This window comes from Labrus bergylta, chromosome 7, assembly GCF_963930695.1.
Source record: "Labrus bergylta chromosome 7, fLabBer1.1, whole genome shotgun sequence".
In the NCBI taxonomy this organism is placed as follows: domain Eukaryota; kingdom Metazoa; phylum Chordata; class Actinopteri; order Labriformes; family Labridae; genus Labrus; species Labrus bergylta.
In genome coordinates this window covers 1,437,608-1,452,172 of record NC_089201.1, presented here as the reverse complement: position 1 = coordinate 1,452,172, position 14,565 = coordinate 1,437,608, and the positions used below count along the sequence as shown (strand labels likewise).

Here is a 14,565-nt window from a genome sequence, read left to right as displayed (position 1 = left end):
ACGTTTTGAGCAGGACTATGGTAAGGACTTTTTTCATAAAAAAAACCTAGTAGTAGTAGTAACCTAAACTACAACACCGAAAGTTATCTGAAAATCTTTATCTTACTAGTAGATACCAAATAATGTTTTACAAAAACACTGTCCATGTATTATGTAGAACTAAGAAATTAATATATTGTAACACGTTTTGTTCATTTAACTGTAAAGGAAGCATACAGTACCACTGCCCTTACCCCCCTGTGCAGATCAGACCACAACCTGGTCCTACTGACACCAGAGTATATATTGTGTTTAAATTTGCTAATATTGTGTGTTTGGATAACCTGCTGCTGTAACACCACAATTTCCCAGTTTGGGATCAACAAAGTAATTCTATTCTATTCTATTGAGTCCAGAACCCTGAACAAACACAAAATTAATTAGAAACATAAAACAATATCAATTAGTTATGAAGGCAGTGAAAAACATTGACACAAAATTTGCATTTTTCTAGGTTAGTCTCCTGTTTTTGAGAGAAAAACTGATCTCTGATTGTTGAGGTAAATTATTCTCTGAAAGGTAGTGCTCTCTGTTATAAACTACAACAGAAACCCTCATCTCCAAAAATGAGCACTAAAGCAGGGTTGTCACAGTTCCTTAAAAAGTCTTAAAATGCCTTAAATACAAATTTACTAATAAAAGGCCTTTAAATGTGTTAAATTTTCTTAAATTCAGATTGGCTGGGTCTTAAATGTTTTAGCAACAGTGGTTTCACGTCCCTGCAAGAATTCTGGGTACGTGCACCCACTTTTTCGTCTTCATTATACTTTTTATAAACTTTATTTTAGCTTCTGTGATTTGGATATCGTACTCATGCAATTTAGATAATATTTTGATTAATTGTTCAGCTCTAATGAATAACATGCCATGATTAGTGTGTATTTCCATTTGAATTCAATGGTATAGCACTAAATCTAACACTTTTTTGTTTGTATTGTTGTTTATTTTGTACTGTATATGTACATGTAAATGTTCTCAGAGCTGAAGAGGTTCATTTAAGGCAGATATAAAGAATGACATCACTACACTGCAGATGGTCAGACTGGACATGACTGATAAGAAATCAAGGGTTCGCCTAAAGGATGTGGACATCGGCTTAGGAGCAGATGCCGTCCTAAAGGTCTTGTGGGAAATGTCAAGTAATGGTTAGGGTAAAGGAAATGAAATTATTTTTTTGCTTTTAACATCAAGTCAGTCTTACACCCCCTCCTTCACCCTTCCTGTTAGGAACTCCAGAGTAGCCCAAGAAGCAGTATAGGAGAGCTCAGTGTGCTGGTGTTTAGAAGGGACTGCATGGATGGTTTGACTAACATGGTCCAGAAAATGCCAGACAAGTGCACACTCAAGTACCCAGTTGTGAGGCAGATGGCAAAACTTTCTGCAAAACAACCAGCTGTCAGGAGGTGTCTCTGCTGGTACTTACGTTTACAGAAGTTAGCACAATGTACACTGTCACAACTACCTGAAGCTTGTTCAGTCTCAACACATTAAAGCAGTGTTTGGTTTGTCTGATAAATTAATATTTTAGAAACAGTTGAGAGGGGCTTTTCTGTAAATAAGGAGGTGGAGGCTGATAACATGCAAGAGGACACAGTTGTTGCTCAGCAAATTATATGTGACTATTTCTCTGTCTGTGTGGGGACTCTCAAAGTACCTCTGACAAAGGAGCTCCTCATTATCGCCTACACCTGGACCAGGAAAAGAGAAAGAAGGCGAGCAATGCACAAAGAGAAAAGTCGCAGAGGACCACCACTTGAGCAGCTCAAAAGGAAGAAGACACTGAGTGAAGTAGCAAACAGCCTGGAATTCAGGCATTCAGGATTTGGATTCAGAGTTTTTATTGTCCCACAAGGGGAAATTTGCGTTGCAACAGGAGCACACAGAAGACAAGTAACACAAGGACAACATCACCATAAAACATAAACCAAAACAAATTTAAAAAATCAGACAACACAGCAAAATATAAAACCAGATAAAAACAGCGCAATATAATCAGTCAAGAGTTGATACCAGAATGGAAATTCAAGTTATTAAAGTGCAAAGTGGAGGTGTGCAAATGTGCAATTCAAGTGCAAAAAACAGCAACAAATACCTAATTGTTGTTTAACTTATTAATTGCACTTGGTAAAAATGAGACCTGGAGTCTTTTAGTCTTCCTCACAGGAGCTCTAAAACGACGACCTGAGGGTAAAAGGTCAAACTCCCTGTGAAGTGGATGATCTGGGATCACAAGTATGGCCCTAGCTTTCCTCAGGACCTGCTGATTATACAAGATCAAAAGCCCAACCTGACACCTCCCTGAGATTCTGCTGCTTGTTTTTACAAGTCTGCCAAGTCTATTCTTGTTTGACAAGTTCAGGCTTCCATACCATGCAGCAATGCAAAAATGTAAAACAGATTCAATAAAACTTTTATAAAACAGAGTCATCATCTCCGTAGAAACATTAAGAGTTCATCTTTCTTAAAAAGAACAGTCTTTGCTGAACCTTCTTGGAGGTAACGTTTTGAAGCTGTGATGCGCGGTCTTCTACTTGCGTATGGAGAATAAGCAAACTTGAGTCTGTGTCTTCTCTTTAGCCTTTAGCCTTGTTTATTCAATGAACACATGCATGAGACTCAAGCAGACTGAAAAGAAACAACATTCACGTCATCCGACGACTGACGCGCTGCATGCTGTAAACGTTATGACGTCATAGCAGTATTTACCGTAAATACAGTGTGTAAAGGGTGCAATCAAATAACAGCATTTAACAAGCGTCAACATGATTTTCAAAAAACAACCTATTGTCCAGAACAACAACCAGATATTTGTAGCTTTCCACAATTGCAATGTTAGCTGATTTGATACCAGTTGGTATTTGGCTTGGTGGGGACTTTCTAAAATCATGATGATCATGTCTTAAGTTTTAAGTTTAAATGGAGAAAAGATTTGTCACACCAAGCCACAAATTTATCCGCATATGCCATAATGTCCAGTCTACTCTCTTCTGCTTACCTTTTCCACCCCAGAATTCCTGTTTCCACAACCTTTCAAATGAAAATTGTGCATTCACATTGTTAAAAATGTCTAAGGTAGGCCTATAATAGAAATACAAGGTTACTTTAGCCAGGACATAAATCAAACTGCTATTGTGAGCTGGTCAATAACAACTCATAAGAAAGTAATGTAGTACACTGACTTCTTTCAGTCCACAAGCTGCTGGAATTTATTTGCTTTTATTTATTTTCTATATTTTTGTCTTAACTGTATTATTCTGGTTACTTAATGTGATTAGCATTTTTTCACAGGACCTAATTTTAGGCCGAGGCTTCCCATATGGCAATACATGGTGAACAATCTGGAAAAGCACTTTCACCTTAGGTTTGCACATAACTGTCAATTTTCATTTCTGAGTTATTGTCCACTAAAATGAAACTTTCTGAGAATATTGTAATATGATTTAGGACAACAATGATATTTATTTGTTTCCCTTTTACATGAATAAACACATTTGCACAATTTTCCTAAACTGAACCATTTATTGTCATTTTACCTTACTGCCCATTTTGAACTGCCATCTATGCATTAATTGGAAAGTATATTTTCACTTATGGTGTGTATTTCCATTGCAAATTTGGTCTTAAATTTCATTCAAAGCAGTATTAAAAATGTATTAAAATGTCTTAAATTTAACTTCACATATGTAGACACCCTAGTGTGGTTTGTTGAACTATAAAATTTTCAGTGGGAAAATTATGATTTACCTTTGCTTTCTCTGAAATATATATTTTTGTAAGTTTTGCTAGTTTTTTAAACTTCATTCTTTAAATGTTTGAGATTTACACCCCCCCAAGTGTTTTGACAATTTAGGACCTAAAAAGAGTTGAAGCCTTTAACCCTATGACCTTCTAATCACCCATTCCAATTGAGAATTATATTGTTTCACAAATGATTGACATTTTCACTTTTGCTCTCTTTGAGCACACAATAGGATAAAAAAAATATAACAAAAAGCAATGAAAGATCAGAGAATATTTTATTATGGTACATTTCACATCATATTATATGATTAGAAACAGCCCATCCGCTGGAGTGCTTTACTCAGCCTCTTTTGCCTGTCAAAACAAAATAAAAAGCAATCAATGCATACAGTATGATCCTTTATTTATTTATATCATATTTTTCTAAGCTTACATTATAAAAATGTTACATACCTTGCCAGAGTCACGGCTCTTAGCTCTCAGCTTGTTAACCTGGGTCTCTGCAATGTCGGCACGCTCCTCAGCTTCCTCCAGCTCATGCTGGATCTTCCTGCACTTAGACAGATGAGCATTGGCCTGCTCCTCCTAAAAGAAAAGTAAAGATTGACATTTTAAAATATTAGAAATGCAAAGATTCACTTAGTGGAAAATAAAACCATTCAAGATTCAGGTTTGAAAATGTATAAGTTCTTCTTACCGCTTCCTCAGACTGCCTCTTGTAGGCCTTCACCTTGAGCTGCAACTTGTCAACCAGATCCTGCAGCCTGTTAACATTTTTCTTGTCCTCTTCAGTCTATGATAGAAGATACATTTTCATGAAAAAAAATCATATCATGATGAATATGCAGTGTTTTTGATATGCTAAGTGTTATTTAGAATGACTGTACCTGGTAGGTCAGTTCCTTCACCCTCCTCTCATATTTGCGAACGCCCTTAACAGCATCAGCTCCACGTCTCTGCTCAGCCTCAACCTCTGACTCCAGCTCACGAACCTTTAGAAAACAGTAAAACATTTAATAAACACATATGTTTATTAAAAGCTAACATGTTAAAAGCTAACATTAAATGTAAATATACATTTTTCAAAGTCTTGACCCTGTTGTAAGAATTATTAACAGGATTTTCTCACCCTAGACTCAAGTTTTTGGAGCTGCTTCTTGCCACCCTTCATGGCCAGATTCTCAGCCTCGTCCAGGCGGTGCTGCAGATCCTTGACAGCAACCTCAAGGTTCTTCTTCATCCTCTCCAGGTGAGCACTGGTATCCTGCTCCTTCTTCAGCTCCTCAGCCATCATAGCAGCCTATTGGAGACAGCATTTAATGTTGAGAAGAATTACTTTATTAAGACACATTAAGCAGGAGTAAAAAAGCATTTATTTTAAAACCTACATCAGTGATGGCCTTCTTGGCCTTCTCCTCTGCATTCCTTGCTTCCTGAACTGTGTCATCGACTTCACTCTGGACCTGGACCAGCTCAGACTCAAGCTTCTTCTTGGTGTTCATAAGGCTTGTATTCTAAAATAATAGGGAATAGTTTCATTAGATTAAAAGACTGATCTGTAAAGTTGTGGAAAAAAATAATCAGTACATATATTAATCCAAAATCACCTGAGAGTGCAGAAGTCCAACACGCTCACTTGCGTCCACCAGCTCCTGCTCAGCAGTTTTGCGACTTCTCTCAGTCTGTTCCAGAGCAGCTCTAAGTTCCTCAATTTCAGCAACCATGAGACCGTTCCTGCGATCTACCATAGCAGCCTGTTCCTTGAGGTCTTCCTGAGCTCTGACAGCATCATCAAGGTGCAGTTGTGCATCCTAGTGAAAAATGTAAAATATTCCCTTGAATGCCAGAGTTTAAATGAACTGACAATCTTTGCACAAAATCTGTGTGCTACAATACCTTCAACTGTGCCTGAACATTCCTCAGCTGCTTCTGGGACTCAGAAGCCTGGCGATTGGCGTGGCTCAGCTGAATCTCCATCTCATTCAGGTCTCCCTCCATCTTCTTCTTGATTCTCAGGGCATCATTCCTGCTCCTGACCTCAGAGTCCAGAGTGGTCTGCATGGAGTCAATCACCCTCTGGCTATTCCTCTTGATCTGCTCCATCTCCTCATCCTTCTCAGCCAGCTTCCTGTCTACCTCACCCTTAATCTGGTTGAGCTCAAGCTGGACACGCAGGATTTTGGACTCTTCATGTTCCAAAGTTCCCTAATGAAAGTAAAAAATTGATATATAAATCTTCATTCTTTAAAATACATTTGTCCATGATTTAAATTGTCTTTCAGCGGATTTCCCATGAACAACTGTACCTCAGCCTCTTCAAGAGCTGTCTGGATCTCAGACTTCTCAGTCTCCACCTGCTTCTTGGACTTCTCCAGCTCATGGATGCTCTTGCCAGTCTCACCAATCTGTTCAGTGAGATCTGAGATCTCCTCTGCAGAGAGATTCATGTGTTTTGTATTGTTAAGCCTTAAATGTTTAGTAAGTATTAAATATGTTAGAAATAAAAACTGTAATACAATGCTTCTGTAGTATGTAGTAAGAACTCACGTTGCAGGTTCTTGTTTTCACGCTTCATGGTCTCCAGCTGATCCAGAGCTTCCTCATATGAGTTCTTCATCTTGAACAGCTCAGTGCTGAGAGAACGAGCCTCCTTCTGAGCTCCCTCAAGCTCTGCCTGACCCTCCTCATACTTCTGTTTCCACTCTGCCAACACCTAAAAAGCCATTTATTTGCTTAGTTGTTTATCAGTACAAAGGCAAATCAAATGAGGGTGTCTTTGATTACAGAGTACAGTTGACAGAAGGAAACGTTACCTTGTCAAAGTTTCTCTGCTTCTTGTCCAAGTTGGCAGCCAGGCCATTAGCTCTCTCCACATCAATCATGAGGTCCTCCACCTCACTCTGGAGCCTCTGTTTGGTCTTCTCCAGAGAAGCACACTTGGAATTGACAGCCTCAATCTGTTCCTCAGCCTCCTGGAGGCGTTGGGCAAGCTTTTTCCTGTTTGAAAAGGGTATGATTGTGAAAACTTTAACAATCCATTTTGGCACTGATTATGTTTGCTCCACATAATATTGCATGTTTAAGAAATCTTCTAACAGTTTGACCTTTTAAACTAGATTCACATATGAAAGAGTGCGACCCGTTCAGGCGGTACCATTGTTATTTAAGCTGAGCCGTATAAAATGTACGTACTTGGATTCCTCAAGCTCCTCAGTGCGCTGGATGGCATCAGTTTCATACTTGGATCTCCACTGAGCCACTTCACTATTGGCCTTGGACATTCCACGCTGCAGCTCAGCCTTTGCCTCCTGCTCCTCCTCAAACTGCTCCCTCAGCAGATCACAGTCATGGCGGGCTGATTGCATTCCATGGGCAAGGGCATTCTTGGCCTGATGTAGGAAATTGCTGTCAGTGTGAAAATGTAATAAATCACACATACAAAGTTCTCAGTAATAATTGAAAGTTTTCTTACCTTAACCTCCTCTTCAATCTGTCTCTTCAGCTCTTCAATCTGCTGAGTGAAGGCCTGTTTGCCTCTGGTCAGCTGGGAGACGAGAGCTTCTTTCTCTTCAATTTGACGGCCAAACTCACCTTGAGAGAAAAATATAATGAAACATTAGTTTGTGTTACATTGTGAAATAATCAACTGCAGCCTTTCATTGATAACTTTAACATACCATTTTCTGTCAGGAGACGTGCTTTCTGTGCACTCATGTCATTGTTTTGACGGACATTTTCATCATTCTTGGTCTTCAGTTCACTGTATTGGTCCTCAAGAGTACGGCACATCTTTTCAAGATTTCCCTGATGATGTGAAACAGAGATCATGTCAGTAATCATTTGTTTTCTAAAATGTAAATGACCTTGTTTACTGAACTCTCTTGGTTATTAAAGTAGCATGAAATGCATTGTGTACCTTTGCTTTAGCAACAGCCTCCATGTTGCTGGAGAGGTCATCAATCTCCATCTTGAATTCACTCTTTTCCTTCTCAAGCTTCTGCTTGACACGCTGGAGGTTGTCAATCTGCTCTCCCAGCTCAGCAACACTGTCAGCCTGCTTCTTGCGAAGAGCAGCAGCAGTGGCTTCATGCTGCAGAGTGGACTCCTCAAGATCACGGCGGAGCTTCTGGAACTCTGCTTCACGTTTCTTGTTCATCTCAATCTGGGCAGCAGTGGCTCCACCGGCCTCCTCCAGCCTCTCACTGATCTCCTCAAGTTCCCTGGAGAGGTCAGCTCTCTGCTTCTCAACCTTGGCACGAGCTGCACGCTCAGCCTCAATCTCCTCCTCCAGTTCTTCAATACGGGCCTGTAGAATGTAGATATGATGTGTTTCAGTAAACTTTCACTTGACAAACAATATGTATTCTGTTTAATTTAACTCAATATTTCACCTGAAGCTCCTTGATCTTCTTCTGAAGCTGAGCACCCAATGACTGCTCATCCTCAATCTTGCTAAGGAGCTGGCTGGTTTCAAAGTCCTTCCTGTGAGAATCATGGATACATTTCTTAGTAAGAGTTCATGCTGTTAAAGTAACGTTTGTGTATGCTTTTGTTAAAATAAGCAAAAGTTACTTTTTAATTTTCTCATCAGACTGCTGCTTGTCATTCTCAAGATCCATTATGGATTCCTGGGCCAGTTTCAGATCACCCTCAAGCTTCCTCTTGGATCTCTCAAGGTCCATACGCAGCTTCTTCTCTTGCTCCAGAGAACCCTCAAGCTAAACAATAGTATACGGCTTAATGATCAGGATTCAACACCAATGTTATTTGCCAATTTTAAGGACTTGTGAACTTACATCATCCACTTGCTGCTCAAGCTTGGTTTTGGCCTTGGTCAGAGTGTTGACCTTGTCTTCCTCAGCCTGCAGATCATCAAGAGTCTGTTGGTGAGATTCCTGAAGGGCTTTCTTTTCCTTGGTCAGCTTGGCAATGCTCTCATCCTGAGAGGCCATCTCCTCAGTCAGGTTCTTCACCTAAATTTACAAGAAATACGTTGTTATTGAGGGTAATGTTTAGATGAAACTTGATGTACAAGATAGATTGTTAAATCCAAACCTTGTTCTCAGTGGCATGTTTCTCCTTCTCCACTTTGGCCAAGGTAAGCTCCAGATCATCAATATCCTTCTTGAGCTCAGAGCATTCATCCTCCAGTTTTCTCTTTTTGGCAGTGAGCTCAGCATTGATTTCCTCTTCATCCTCCAGCCTCTCAGTGATCTCTTTGCATTTGGCCTCCATCTGAATTTTGCTCTTGATAAGACCCTCACATCTCTCCTCAGCATCTGACAGATTCTCTGATTCCTAGTTTTTTTGTTTGAAAAAGGATGTTAACAAATCTACACAGTACATTATGAAACAGCATATCAGTCCCTCAATGTGTACTTACAGATGCGACTTGCAGCTGCAGATCATTCTTCTCCTGCAGAAGGGACACAAACTTCTCCTCCAGCTCCTTTTTCTTGGCCAGGGAAGTGGCCAAATCTGTCTTCATCTTGTCATAGTTCTCCTTCATCTGCTGCAGCTCTTTCTCAGTTTCAGCGCTCTTGAGCATAGGCTTGATCTTGTAGTACACTTTCATCCATGGCCAGTGTTTGACATTCATGAATGAGCGGATGTTGTACTGGATGGAATAAATGGCTTCCCTGCAGAGAAGAAGAAGATGTAACTGACAATTTTCTTGTGTGATTTAAAAAAAGAGTCTCATTCAAAACAAGCTTTTATTTAACATGCCTCCTCTCTGTCATCTTCACAAACTCCTTTCTCATGACGTAACCACGGCAGAGAGCCTGAGTCATGGTGACCAGAGATGCCAGCTTTTCATCTCTCATCTCCTCAAGGAGACCCAGGAGACCAGCCTTGAAGAACACCTAAACAATCATACAAAAATGAAAATGAATGTTGTAGAAACTCATATACAGTAAAGACATCTTTAAGTTATGTAACATACCCACACAATGGATGAAACATCATATCCCTTGTAGTAGAACACCTTATGAAAAAAGTCCTGAAAGTATCCTACCTTGGTGTGTCCAAATTTATACTCGTCATGAGGAACATCAATTGATCCAAGCAGCTTCTCTGAAGCCTTCTTGTTATCAATGAACTGGCCCTCAGGGATGACACTGGCATTCAACACCTTGTATCTTTTATGAGAAAGTTCATTGTCAGTGTGAGTGTTGCCTTTGAATCATCCTCATCAAAAAATATAGAATATGTATAGATACCTCTGCTTGAAGTCAGCATAGAGGATTCTGCTGGGGAAACCTTTCCTGCAGATTCTGATACCCTCCAGTACACCGTTACACCTGAGCTGGTGGATGACCAGGAAGTTCTCCATCAGACCTGTAAAAAGACATTCATTGTAGTTATGAAACATGTAAACACAAAATATAACCATTCCTCAATGACTCTTTTCAATTGATCTTTTTTTATGTACCTGGAGTCTTTGACTCATTGGGAATCAGGCAACGCACAAAGTGAGGATGAGTGCTCCTCAAGTTAGTCATCAGCTTGCCCAAGTTCTCCTGTAGATTTAAAGGGATGTCATTCGTCTTGTATATCAGTTTGGAGAATGAGTGAGAGGTGATTTTAAAGTAAAGTATTCCATGTAAAACCTTACCCTAAATTGTGAAGACACAGTCTGCATAGAACCACCCTTCTTCTTGCCTCCCTTCTTGCCAACCTCTGTTGATATGTTTAAGTAGAGACGTTTTGTTAGAATTCAAAATACAATTCACATGAACCAATGCTACAGTTCTTTGAATAATGTACATTTTGTAGAACCTAAAAATGCATTTTATACTGTATATAAACGTTTGGCTTTCTCACCTTCAACAACAGGAGGATACAGAGCAGCCAGCAGTTTAACTGAGGACTTTTGGTACAGCTGAATAACTGAGTCATTCAGTGGATCCTTGTTCTTGTCCAGCCAGCCACCGATGTTGTAGTCCACTGTACCAGCATAGTGCACCAGGGAGAAGTGGGCCTCAGCCTTGCCCTTTGTGGGCCTGGGCTTTTCAAATGCTTTGTTTTTGCCGAGATGCTGGTCATACAGCTTGTTCTTGAAAGATGTGTCTGTTGCCTTGGGGAACATGCACTCCTCTTCAAGGATGGAGAAGATACCCATGGGCTTTAGAAGAGGGAAAGACATATGTTATAATCTTTACAATTTCATACATTTCATACATATGTACATTGAATATTACTAAGAGCAATTTTGTGGAATCGTTACCTTCTCAATCAGCTCAATACAGGCAGCCAAGTCCATGCCAAAGTCAATGAACTCCCAGATAATACCCTCCTTCTTGTACTCCTCCTGCTCCAGGACAAACATGTGGTGGTTGAAAAACTGTTGCAGTTTCTCATTGGTGAAGTTGATGCAGAGCTGCTCCAAAGTGTTGAACTGTAAGGAGACATAAAACCAGCATGAGTTTTTGCAGACAAAAAGAGTTTTTCTATCAAGAAAAGTCAGTCAGGTACTGAACTGTTGGAAATTAAGCTTACATCAAAGATTTCAAAGCCAGCAATATCCAGCACTCCAATGTAGAACTGCCTTGGCTGTTTGGTGTCCAACATCTGGTTGATACGGACTACCATCCACAAGAACATCTTCTCATAGATAGACTTGGCCAGGGCAGTCACTGAGTTCATTACCTAAATAAAAACAAAAATACAGTTTGATTAAAGTCAGTGAGGTATGAAGTAAACTTCTTCTCATAATATATCCACTTTGAAGATGGTTTTCACATAGTGCTAAATCCAACTCCTAAAAAGTAGCTTTAAATAGAACGCTACCATTCTATTGTCATATTAGAGTCGTTACTACTTTACTGAAGTGCAATATTTTACATTTCTTTACGTTTTATATTTACCTGAGGTACGGTCTGTCCCTTGGTCACATACTCATTTCCGACCTTCACTCTTGGATAGCACATTGCCTTCAGCATGTCAGCAGAGTTCAGACCCAGCAAGTAAGCAACCTTGTCAGCATCTGACAAAAGTGAAGTGATTCACAGTTAAATATTCAGCATCAGATTGTGAACTGAAATTCCCAAGAGAAGAAGAAATCATATTTTTGTTGTTGCTGAACTATAATAGATAAATACATTTATAAATATTGAGATCTCACCTTCTGTGCCGTCAGGCTCAGCCTGCTCCTCACGCTGCTTCTGCTTGAACTTCATGCTACCATGGTGGAGCACAGCACCAGTCATCTTGTAGATGCTGACTTTCTCTTCACCACTGAAGCCCAGGATATCAATAGCATTCTATGTTTGAAAGAGGTGTCCAAACCAGATTTTGTCAATTTACAAAGAGTAAATAGATTACTTTCAATGTTGCAATTATTCACAAAACATACAGTATGTAAATATTTTATTGTGAAGTTCACTCACATCAGTGGCTTCCAGCTCAACTTTGTCATCAATGCTGGCAACAGTGATCTGACCCATGCTGCACATGGGGAAGTCGTAGGGGTTGGTTGTGATGAGTGTCATTTCTGGAGATCAAAAGGGTGAGAAGTTCAATGCATTGTCATGTATAAAATGTATAAAGCAGTTTAACATTGAGGAACAAGTCAAATTGTTTACCAATAATCTCAGGTTTGTGGTTGGTCATCATCTGGTAGAAGATATGGTAGCCTCTCTCATCAGGAAGCTGGAATGTCACTCTAGACTTCTCCAGCAGATCTATGAATAATGTTCATAAGTCACACTGTCCAATTCTTCATTCTAGTTATTTGTCTATTCTAATAGTATTGTTACTTACATGTCTCAATATCAGCACTAGCCAGTTTGCCAGTTGTGCCGAAATGGATTCTGATGAATTTACCCTATTTAGAACAAAGGCAGTTTTTTTTAACATCAATGAACATGGACAATGTGTAGCAAGACATCTGATTTGCAGAAATCCCTCCATACTTACGAAACGAGATGAGTTGTCATTCCTCACAGTTTTGGCGTTACCATAGGCCTCCAGCAGAGGATTAGCTGCAATAATCTGATCCTCAAGGGAACCCTGTAATGAAGGTTTAGAGTTGATATAAAACAGATTTTTTTCCAATGTAAAAATATTGCATACATGAAGAATGCTCAATAGTTAAAATAGTAATTTATCCCACCTTTGAAGCATCCCTCTTCGGGCCACCAACTGAGATGGTTGCAAAGTACTGGATGACACGCTTTGTGTTCACAGTCTTTCCAGCACCAGATTCTCCACTAGTTAGATAGATAGATATACTTTATTGTCTGTCCCAACAGAGAAAGAAATTCTCCTTCGACAAGGCTTGAACAATAAACACAACTTACATTAAAAATAGAAAGTGCAGTACATTAAATGAGGACTTTTAGGTATAGAAAAGACATTTAAGAACTTGTTTGATATATTTAAGTATAAGTGTATAAGCAATATGTTAAACACATTTTAAACTTACGTGATCAAGACAGACTGGTTCTCCCTATCTGTTGATATAGACATTCAAAAATAAAACAGTTAACTCTGTTTTCTTCCATCAGAAACATCATATACTGATAAATGATCTGTATCATTATGACTTACCAGTAGCCATGAACTGAAAAGCGTTGTCAGAGACGGAGAAGATGTGGGGTGGAGCCTCCATACGCTTCTTGCCTCTGTAGGCATTTACAACCTCTTGGTCATACACTGGGAGCCATTTGTAGGGGTTCACAGTGGCACAGAACAACCCAGAGTAGGTCTGAAAGCACAGAGATTCAACAGTTACCTCAATGTTTCAAACAAGTAAATCCATGTTAAACAACATCTTGTTTCTTATTAGGGCACATTTTCTTACATAGATCATCCATGCTGCATAACGCTCTTTGAGGTTATAAAGCACAGAGGCTTCATTGAGATGGGTCATCATGGCCATGTCCTCAATTTTGTCGTACTTGGGAGGGTTCATTGGAGTGACGTCTTCTTCTTTAGCTACCCTCTCCTGCAACAGGACACTTGTTACAATGAGCAATCATCATATTGAACAATTTGACTCTGATTTAAAGATACTAACCTCCTGAGTGTCCAGGACTTTGACGGTGACTTTGCCACCATCCTTCTTGACGATCATTCCCTTCACATACAGCTCCTTCACATCAGTCACATAGCAGGCAGCCTTTGCATCAAAAGGTTTGCTTTGAGCCTCGATTCTCTCCTTCTCAGGCTTACGGAGGTAAATGGCAGCCTTGCCGTAAACGGCCATCTCTGCGTCCGTACTCATGGTGGCGGCTTGTATCTAATATCATAATTGAAATTACATCTTAGACTGAGTTTTAAGTTCATGTTAGTAAACAATAATTGAACTTAAAATATTCATGAGAATGAATCATATCCACATTGAAGCCATGTTTCCATATCCTTATATAAAGTTTTTCTGTGTAATTTCAGAATAAGTTTATTTATAGAATACATTCTAGGAAACAATTTAAATTTACAACACAGTCATTTTATAACTAACTGCTTTCATTATATGCATCACTAATATGTCTCACACATCAATGATAGATTACTTACCTGACTCCCTTCTCTGTCAGTAGGTAGTATTCACCAATCCTGTTCAAAACAGTTTAACATATGTTAGAGGAGATGAAAAATCACAGCATCACAGAATCAATTTCTGAAGCATTGCAGAACATAGATGTACCACAAGCAGGAACTCCAAGGTCTTCTGTGAACTACCCGTTCCTGAACAACTACTTTTATTGAGTGGGGCAGTGCTGACACCTCCAAAGTTAAATGTAGTTTGGCAAAGTATTAAGTGATGTGGTGGAGATCACT

General features: G+C 39.4%; 1 protein-coding gene across 1 annotated transcript; it reads right to left on the bottom strand.

Moving 5' to 3' along the window:
• Positions 1-4,038: 4,038 nt before the first annotated feature.
• Positions 4,039-14,515, bottom strand: LOC109988870 (myosin heavy chain, fast skeletal muscle). The gene is made up of 41 exons (XM_020640466.2): positions 14,432-14,515; positions 14,302-14,340; positions 13,802-14,023; positions 13,586-13,729; positions 13,333-13,489; positions 13,208-13,235; positions 12,896-12,992; positions 12,700-12,792; positions 12,544-12,607; positions 12,366-12,464; positions 12,171-12,274; positions 11,906-12,044; positions 11,649-11,767; positions 11,281-11,430; positions 11,009-11,179; positions 10,606-10,906; positions 10,397-10,461; positions 10,214-10,301; positions 10,002-10,119; positions 9,797-9,920; positions 9,508-9,644; positions 9,164-9,419; positions 8,836-9,078; positions 8,577-8,753; positions 8,353-8,498; positions 8,172-8,262; positions 7,697-8,086; positions 7,458-7,584; positions 7,253-7,371; positions 6,973-7,169; positions 6,594-6,777; positions 6,328-6,493; positions 6,087-6,211; positions 5,677-5,985; positions 5,388-5,591; positions 5,169-5,294; positions 4,910-5,080; positions 4,668-4,772; positions 4,478-4,573; positions 4,234-4,365; positions 4,039-4,134 (listed from the first exon to the last, which is right to left on the bottom strand). Exons 3-41 carry the CDS (start codon positions 14,006-14,008, stop codon positions 4,117-4,119), a joined length of 5,787 nt encoding a protein of 1,928 aa, XP_020496122.2. The 5' UTR covers positions 14,009-14,023; positions 14,302-14,340; positions 14,432-14,515; the 3' UTR covers positions 4,039-4,116.
• Positions 14,516-14,565: the final 50 nt, after the last annotated feature.

Excerpts from the sequence above, each read along its gene's own strand:
- LOC109988870 (XM_020640466.2), bottom strand. The coding sequence starts at position 14,008 with ATGAGTACGGACGCAGAGATGGCCGTTTACGGCAAGGCTGCCATTTAC. Across the intron at positions 10,120-10,213 it reads CAATGAGTCAAAGACTCCAG|GTCTGATGGAGAACTTCCTG; the intron begins GTACATAAAAAA and ends GTCTTTTTACAG. Across the intron at positions 8,754-8,835 it reads AACATGCCACTGAGAACAAG|GTGAAGAACCTGACTGAGGA; the intron begins GTTTGGATTTAA and ends TTGTAAATTTAG.